The 9,730-nt window shown below is 40.0% G+C and overlaps 1 protein-coding gene across 1 annotated transcript; it reads right to left on the bottom strand.

Moving 5' to 3' along the window:
- Nucleotides 1-2,562: 2,562 nt before the first annotated feature.
- LOC135830569 (uncharacterized) lies at nucleotides 2,563-9,267 on the bottom strand (the record flags this gene model as incomplete). The annotated part of the gene is made up of 2 exons (XM_065342810.1): nucleotides 5,172-9,267; nucleotides 2,563-4,562 (listed from the first exon to the last, which is right to left on the bottom strand). Coding segments are annotated over exons 1-2 (6,096 nt in total), but the record flags the coding sequence as incomplete, so codon positions are not given.
- Nucleotides 9,268-9,730: the final 463 nt, after the last annotated feature.

Raw genomic sequence — 9,730 nt, 5'->3', positions numbered from 1 at the left:
CGCCGTGTCAAAGCTAACATTAACGCCATCAGAAGCGCCTAATATGCTCGTGATCGTCAGTGATATAAATTCATTACCCTCTGCTACGTTATCAGAAACAGGAATAATCGCGATATTAACAAAAGTAGAATTTAAAGGAATTACTGCGGTTGAATCAATACGATTGTAATCCACACCATTGGTAGCTGAACCCTCGAGAGAATAAACCACTGTCAAATCTGTCTGAGATGCAGTGTTTCCTGATAGTGCTAACAAAAATTGCCCATTCCCTCCAATACTTTCTGGCTCAGAGGCTGTACCATCAACAACGCTACTAACAATATTAATGTTGTTATCGTCATCAACAATCTGTGCCTGAGCAGTGCTGTTTGACGATAAAGAAATATTGATTCCGCTATCTTGCCCTGTAACTGTAGTCAGTTGAATGACTACATTCTCAAATCCTTCTGCTAGGCTATCATCAATAGGGATAATCACCAAAGAAGTAGCGCTACTATTTTCGGCCACAATCACAGTCGAAGCTAGCAATTGGTAATCACTGCCATTTAGCGCCGTGCCAGAAATAGAATATTCGAATAATAAATTGCTACCCGCTAAAAATCCATTGAGTATGCCTAACTCAAACGAGGCATTATTACCTGCTACCTCTGAACCTTCAGAGTCAGTCACCAAAACGCCAGCCACAATGTTGTTATCGGCTGGATCATCAAGGATTTGCACATCGTCACTAGATATAGAGACAACAATAGATATCCCAACAGGCAAGCCCGTAATAGTACTCAAGCTTAATAGCACTGATTCTGTAGATTCTGCTACCAAATCAGAACTAGGAATAATATTAATGTCCCTACTAGTTGTGCCCGCGGCAAAAATAATACTAGTACCAGGGTTAGAGTAATCAAGACCGGCAATTGCATCCCCTAACAAGCTATAAGTAATAGTCACCGGAACTTGAAATGCATTGCCGACTGTAATACTAAATGTTGCTGTATCTGGTCCAGTTTCACTACCAATATTGTCGGTAGCAATCGTAAACAAATTGACATTGGTGTCATCATCAATAATGTCAATGGCTGCACTAATGGTCGATACAGACACATTCACTCTTGATTGTGCTCCAGATACAGAAAGTAAAGTTAACTGCAATGATTCAATCCCCTCAGCTAACGCATCATTAATCGTAGCAATATTGATCAACTGCGTATTTTGGCCACCAGGTATGGTCACGCTCAAAGGTGTGGTTTGATAATCGATGCCATTAATGGCGCTCCCTGACAAGCTATACGACACGATTAAATCAGAAACTGAAGTAATACCGTTACTACCTAAACTTAGCTGGAATTGTCCAGTTGTAACTGGGTTTTCTGTAATACTAGTGGTGATTACACTGGGTGTAATGACAATAGTATCGTCATTGTCAATTAACGTTAAACCAATACTTGAAGCACTAGGCGATATATTATAAATAACACCAGATGGACCTTGAGTAATACTAAGTAATGTCACAGTTATTGTTTCGTTGCCTTCGCCTTGAAGATCATCAATAGGCGATATGACGATGGTTACTAAATTATTCCCAGCACCTGCTGGTAATAAAACAGTAGATGGCAATAAACTATAATCCAAGCCATTAATAGCAGTGCCAGTCAACGTATACTCAAGAACGGCATCTGTACTTAAAATGTTGCCACCATCAATTTGAAACCTCACCGAAGCCGGATCAATAGATGGTGTATCTTCAGTAGCAATATCATCAATACTGTTGACCACAAAAGTTATACTGTTGTCAGCATCAGCAATATCTATTAAACCAAAGTTAGAAACGCTCGAAATTGTTGCATTTATTTCACTATTAAAACCCGAATAAGTAGTCAATAGCAATGTCACTGTTTCAATACCTTCTGTAACGATGTCGTCGACCGGACTGACGATTAATTGCACGAAGCCAGAGCCAGCTTGAATAATTGAAGATGTGGGGATGGTTGCATAATCCAATCCATTGGCAGCAGTGCCACCAATTTGATATTGCACATTCAAAGGTGTTGTAGTCGATAAACTATTATTGAGTGCATTATTGAGCACTATTCTAAATACTCCAGTATCACCACCTTCTGCTGAACTGGCATCTGTGATCAATAATGATAATTCAATGTTAATATCGGCATCTGCAATAACTACTTGAGCAGCACTACTACTCACCTCAAGCGTTAATAACGAAGCACTTTGGGCTGTAGTCAATAATAGTTCCACAATTTCACTGCCTTCGATGGTTAAATCATTAGCAATAGGCGTAATGTAAACATCAACAAAGGTGGCTCCAGCTGCAAATATGACACTATTGGCAATATTATTATAATCAATACTATTAGTGGCAGACCCTCTTATACTATATTCAACCGTTAAGGTCGTTTGCAATGTTCTATCACGGTCAGTCCTTAATCTAAATGCACCAATATCCGGACCTATTTCAGAAGCAGAAGTATCAATGGCATCAAGAAGTACTAGTAAACTGGTGTCATTTTCAATAATTGGAATTGTTGAACTCGCGCTATTGACCGTTACTGTTACACCGGTGGGTGCTGCTGAGGTACTCAACAAAATTAAAGTAACACTTTCATTCGCTTCGCCAACCACTTCATCGTCTATAGGTGTAAATACCAAATTTACGCCACTGCTTCCTGCCGGTATGGTAATTGGTCCTTGATCAACGATGTAGTCAAGGCCGTTAATCGCATTACCCGCGAACGTATAACTAACTTGAATATCTCTACTTAGTACAGTTAAAGCATTATTAGTAAAAAGTATTCGGAACGCACCCGTATTCGGACCCTGTTCTTCAGCTAGAAAGTCAATGATACTGCTGGCTAAAGTTAAATTGGTATCATTATCAGTAATAAGGTTATCAGCAGAAACTGTATTAATCGCTAAAACAACGCCACTAGGTGCGTTACTTGCCGATAACAAATTAATACGAACAGACTCAGTGCCTTCGCCAACAAAGTCATCGATTGGTGAGATTTCAATCAAAGTGGAATTTTGATTTGCTGATAGCAGTAGTGATAGAGCGACCAATCTAAAATCTTGTCCGTTAGTTGCAGAGCCAGTAAAGTTATAAGTTACTGTAATCGGTTGCTTAGATGTCTTATTAGCATCAATAGACACTAAGTAAGTAGAGCTATCATTGGTTTCAGAAGCTTGATTATCGCCGGCGGAAACTGAAAAATCTAAAAATACATCTTCGTCTAATAGAAGTATTTCAGCGGCAGTAGAACTCAGGTTAACAGTGACGCCAGCTATAACTGATGTGGCAGTTTGTAGAATCAATTGAAGGGTTTCATCTCCTTCAGCGATATCGTCTCCGACAGGATTGATGTTTAGGTTAACGACTGTTGAATTTGCAGGAATTAATATCGTGGTACCAATAAATGTGTTGTTGATTGCAGAGTAATCTAAACCATTGCCAGCCGTACCTAGCAAGCTATACGCTAAAATATAATTAAATGCTGCTGGATTTGAAGCTGTAATTTGGTAAGTGCCAATATTGCTGCCAAGGTTGCCAGCAGTAATAGGTTCAGCGGCTGTAGAATCTTGTGAAGTAACTTGGATGCTTAATAATTTATCATTATCGATAATCTCTACAACTGCGTTAGTAGTACTTATAATCGTTGTCACTGCAGAGGCTACGCCACTTACCGAGGTCAATTGAATTTCAATAGACTCGGTCCTTTCAATAAGAGCATCATCAATCAAATTAATTTCTATATCGGCATTAGTGGTAGACACAGGTATCAGAATAGTGGTCGCCACATTGCCATAATCTACGCCTATTGAAGCAGTGCCAAGAACACTATAATGAATGGTTAAATCAGTATTGAATAGCGTACTAATAGCGATATTAAATGCGGTTGTTGAAGAACCCTCATTAACCGCAGATGCATCTTCAGCAACTGTTACCACCAAAATAGAATCGGCAGGATCGTCCTCTATATCAAATGATCCTGATATTGGGGCTTGGAACTGTATATCGACTGAACTTGGAGCACCCGTTATTGTCGTTAGAGTAAGAATAAGGTTCTCCAAACCTTCGCCAAGGCCGTCATTAACTGGTACGAAGTTGATATCAATACTATTCAACCCAGTATTAATCACAGATGAGCTAAACAATGTGCTGCCCACGAAATCCGCTGGGCTTGCTGTGCCTGTCAATGTATAGTTCAAAGTTATATCTTGAACAAAGCTAATATTGTTATCAAAAGTGAAACGGAAAATACCTCGATCATTACCAACCTCAGCCACACTCGCATCAGTTACCGTTAAAGTACCAACCACATTAGTTTCTGCATCAATAACATCAATAGACGCACTAGTTGAATCTATAGTAAAGCTAATACCAGCAGGCTGACCTGATACTGAAGTAATAACCAAGCTGACTGTTTCAATGCCTTCTCCGGCAAGATTATCATCAATTGTTGTAATAGTAACATTCACCGAGCTCGATAAAGCAGGAATCAGCAGTGTTGGAAATGGGCTAATGATGTAGTCATCAATGAACGTTGCATCACCTGCAAAGGTATAAGTCACAATCACATCGGTGGCAACTACCTTATTATTCAATATATTGATATTGAATTGAGAGCCACTTCCATCTTCTGGCAATGAACTGACAGCAGCTAATGAGTCAATGGTCAATGAGGTGTCATTATCAATTAAATCAACTATTTGAATCGCTGAGCTAATGGTTATATTTATACCTGCCGGGACAATGCCATGGCTTACTAATACAAGACTTATTGTTTCTGCCCCTTCAGCGATATCATCATCAAATGGGATAATAACCACAATGGTTTCTGTGCTTCCCATGCTGGATTGAATAATGGCCGTGCTATTCAGTTGCTGATAATCTATTGAATTGACTGCACTTCCTGACAAATTAAATGAAACCGATAAATCAGTGTTAAGTAATCGATCAGTGCTGATCCTAATAGACGCCTGATCTAAAGAGCTTTCAGAAGCTGAACCATCAACCACTGTAGCAGTGAGCACCACCATGGAATCTAGAGGGTTATCTATAATTTCAACAAAAGGTGTCGCAGCCACATTTACCAATTGAACAACAATTCCATTTGTGGCTATCGATGATGATACAAAAACAAGACCTACAGTTTCTGTACCTTCTGCTAGGTTATCAATCTCGATAGGCGTAATAATGGTTGTTAAATTTGTAGTACCAGCAACAATGAGTAAAGTCGTTGTTAAAGTTTCAAAATCATCAGTATTTGTTGCAGACCCCGTTAAAGTGTAGCTGATAGTAAGGTCTCTGGAAAGTTCGTTATCTAAAGTGATCAGAAATGCACCTGTATTCGCATTCGCTTCAGCGGCGCTTGGGTCTTGTGCTATCAGCCTAACAAACACTTGAGAATCACTTGGGTCATCCTCAATGTCCAGCACAGCTGTTCCACTGGTAAAGGCCACCGAAACAGCATTCGGAGACCCTGAGCTTGACGATAACGTAATAGATACACTTTCCAAGCCTTCACCAATATCATCACTGCGCGGAATAATATTAATTGACTCAAGGGTAGAGCCTGAGACAAAAACGATACTACTATCGATTAAGCTATAGTCAATATTATTAAGTGCTTCACCGCCGATACTATAGAAAAGTGTGAAATCTGTTTGTAGTTGCGATGATAAGGAAATTTGGAACTGTCCACTATCCGGCCCTACTTCATTCGCACTGCCATCGGTTGCGATTATCGCCACATCAAGATTAATATCTTCATCTTCAATTGTTATCAACGCAGTATCTGTTGAACTACTAATACTGGCCATCACTCCCTGCTGAACTCCAGATATAGTAATTAATCGAATCAAAATAGTTTCATTTCCTTCAGCAAAAACATCATCTAAAGGCGTAATCGTTAAGTTAATAAAGGTGCTAGGTGCAGTAATAATTGCTGGAGGTAATATATTGTCATAATCAATAGCATTAATGGCTGTGCCAATTAAAGTATAGTCTATTGTAATATTTTGTGAGAGTTGAACATTTTCAACAACAGCAATTTGGAATGTAGCAGTATTAGAGCCAACTTCAGAGCCTGTAGCATCTAAGCTGTTGACTTGTAAAGTAATTTGATCATCTTCATCCAGTAAGCTAACCGCTGCAATCGCTGAAGAAATGATAACTGTCAAACCGCTAGGCTGGCCTGAAGTGTTCAGCAGTTGCAATTGTATCGTCTCTATTCCTTCAACCAAGATATCATCTTGTGGTGTAATCGTAATGTCGATCGCACTACTCAAAGGCGCAATAACTTGTGTGCTATTAATCGCGATATAATCAAGACCATTAATCGCCGAACCCAAAATGGTATAGCCTACAGTTAGCGGGGCAACCAAAATACCATCGGTGATTTCTATTTGGAATTGCCCTTCGATAAAGCCATTTTCATCAGCGGGGCTAACAATCGTGTTGATGTCAATATTGATTTCTGTGTCATTATCGACCAGTGTTACTACTGGTGAATTAGTGCTTAGTACTACACTTAATGCTGCTGGTGCTCCCTGTACTGTGTTCAACGTTAAGGTAAGTGTTTCATCACCTTCACCGGCGACAATATCATCAACTGGATTGACGGTAATAATCGTACTGGTTGACAATGCAGGAATAACAGCGTTGATCTGTGACAAATTATAATCTTGGGAATTGATCGCAGAACCACCGGTGCTATATAAAATTGTCAGTGGCGCTTCTAATCTCAAATCATTATCTATAGAGATCAAAAAGCTAGCCGTACTGCCATTTTCTGAAGCTGCGCCATTGGATAACAACTGCACTGAAATCTCAATGTCATTATCGATGACTTCCATTACCGCAGCAGCAGTACTAACTGTTACATTGATTTGAGGATTAGGGTAAGAGGCGGTTGTGAGTAATAAGCTCACTGATTCATTACCTTCCCCAGCAATTAAGTCATCTATAGCGGTTATGATGACATCGACGTTTGTTGTCGCTTGGCTTACCACGACATTACCGCCAATAATTGCAGTATTTCCTATGCTGGAATAATCTGAATTATTAATAGCTGTACCGCCTAATGTGTAGGTAATACTTAAATCCAAGACCAAAGGATTGTTAATTCGTAAGTTAAAACGCCCAGCAGTTTCGCCTGTTTCGCTGATAGAGCTATCAAGCGCAACGGTCTCCACTAAAATAATTAAATCAGCGGGATCATCTTCAATTAAAACCTGATCATCCGGTGCCGTAATAGTCAATGTTACGCCTGAAGGCTGGCCACTAGCGGCTAACAAAACTAGCTCAATGGTTTCATCGCCTTCGCCAACGACATCATCCAATGGAGAAATACTAATATCTGAAAAGCTAGACATCGCTGGAATAGTCACGGAAATAGCAATGGTATTGTAGTCAATACCATTATCAGCTGAAGAGGTAGCTGAGAGCGTGTAGTTGATAACAATATCTGTAGCTGCCGGATTATCTAAACTAATTCTAAAGTTACCAAAATCAGGATTTAGTTCGCCAACCGTCGTATCTCGCTCACCAGCAGTAGGGTCTGTAGCCAGAAGACTAATATCAATTTGCGCATCATTCGGGTCATCAACGATAGTCAAAAGCTCGCGATTAGGAGCGACAAGATTCAGTGTCACTTGTGCAGGTTGTCCCGTTATCGTGGTAATTTCGACGATTAAAGTTTCTGGCCCTTCCCCTAAATTATCAGACCCTATTGGAGTGATAACAATATCAACAAAGGTTGAGTTTTCTGGTATTAACACACTAAGAGCTAGAATCTGATAGTCAATACCCAAATCAGCACTACCAGTAATACTATAGTTAATAACTAAGTCTCTAGCTACCGGTCTTTCCAAAAATATCCTCAATGTCGCTGTATCAGCACCCGCCTCAGCGATACTGCCATCAATGGTTTGAAGAGTAACATTTGTGATCAGCTCTGTAGGATTGTCTTCAATAGTCAATGTAACAGCTGGAACAACAATGCCAACAGTTACACCTGCTGGTAAACCAGTCAAGCTGTTCAATGTAACCACAACAGTTTCATCACCTTCACTAATGCCATCTCCATTTGCTGGTATTGGTGTAATGATTGTTGCCAGCGCGGTACTAGAAATAGCAAAGAGGTGGCTATCAACAATTGCAGAATAATCCAAACCATTAACTGCTGATCCGCTAATACTGTAGGTTAAAAATGTTTGCGTGGCGATTTCTTTATTCAATGAAATCGTGAATTCAGCGGTTCCTGTCGGATTTTCATTGGCAGTGCTATCAGCAGATAAAATACTGATTTCAACATTGGTATCTTCATCAATAATAATGATTTGTTCAGTATTAGTCGATAATATGATCGTGACTCCCGAAGGTGCCCCACTATCAGCTGTCAGATTAATATTAAACGTTTCATCACCTTCTGCGATATTATCGCCAATTGGTACAATGGCTATATCCACCACAGTCGAACCGCTTGCCAAGGTTGCATTTAGAGCAATACTCGCATAATCAACACCGTTAATGGCAATCCCATTGATTGTATAATTGATGGTCAAATTGGTAGACAGAATAATGCCATCCCTGATGCTAATTCTGAAGTTGGCAGAATCTGTGACAGGGTCACTTAAGTTTGCTTCTTCAGTTGCCGTAGAATCGGTAGCCTCCAGTAAAATAATGATAGTTGTATCGTCATCAATAATTGTCAAATCTGCTCGATTTGTAGCGGATGCCACCGCTGTCACTCCAGCGGCCTGACCAATAATTGTATTTAATTGCATGATCACCGTCTCATTACCTTCTGAGATATTGTCATTAACAGGTGATATTTCGATATCAATAAAAGTTGAGCCTTCCGCAATCAATCGTGTTCTACCAATACTAATGTAGTCATCAACCTCACGAGCATTGCCTACTGCTGATGGCTGTGGAACCACGTAACTGACGGTAATATCCCGGCTAAATTCTTTATTGTCATCAATGCTAATTCTAAACACCGCCGGTTCAGAAGCCGCTGAAACCCCCTCCATCGCGGTCGAATCAAAGCTGATGATAGATAAAGTGACATTGGTATCATCAGGATCATCAACAATAACGATAGCCGCAGCAGCGCTAGTAGTACTAATTGTACCTGTCACACCAACAGGTGCACCGATGATAGAGGTGATAGTCAACACAACATCCTCATTGCCTTCAGCGATATCATCGCTAAGTGGTGATATATTGACTAACACACGCGTAGAACCCATTGCAATCAATCGAGTTAGTCCTGGACTATCATAATCAAGAGCAAAGCTACTACTGCCAGTTAATGAATAGAAAATAGTCACATCCGTCACTAATTCATGATCTAATTCAATAAAGAACGCTTCTGTGCTGGAAAACTCTTCTGCTGTTGGATCTCTAGCAACAACAAAAACAATAACTTCAGTATCTTCATCCAGTATATTGGTAGTCGCGCTAGTTGTAGAAGGTGTAATAGTTACACCATTAGGGACACCAGCAACCGACTGCAGCAGTAAAGTAATGCTTTCTAAACCTTCGCCAATATTATCGTCCAGTGGTGTTATGGTAACAAAAACACTGGTGCTTAGAGCTGGGAATAATACTGTTGAAGCGATTTGGCTATAGTCCACGTTATTAATTGCCGAACCAGAAATGGTATAGGTAACAGTCAACGGAACCTGTGATACATTTAGACCTAAGGCACCT

Source organism: Sycon ciliatum, unplaced genomic scaffold (assembly GCF_964019385.1).
Source record: "Sycon ciliatum unplaced genomic scaffold, ocSycCili1.1 SCAFFOLD_2426, whole genome shotgun sequence".
Taxonomy (NCBI): Eukaryota; Metazoa; Porifera; class Calcarea; order Leucosolenida; family Sycettidae; genus Sycon; species Sycon ciliatum.
The sequence above is the reverse complement of the archived record's forward strand: the minus strand, read 5'-3'. Positions and strand labels throughout refer to the sequence as shown.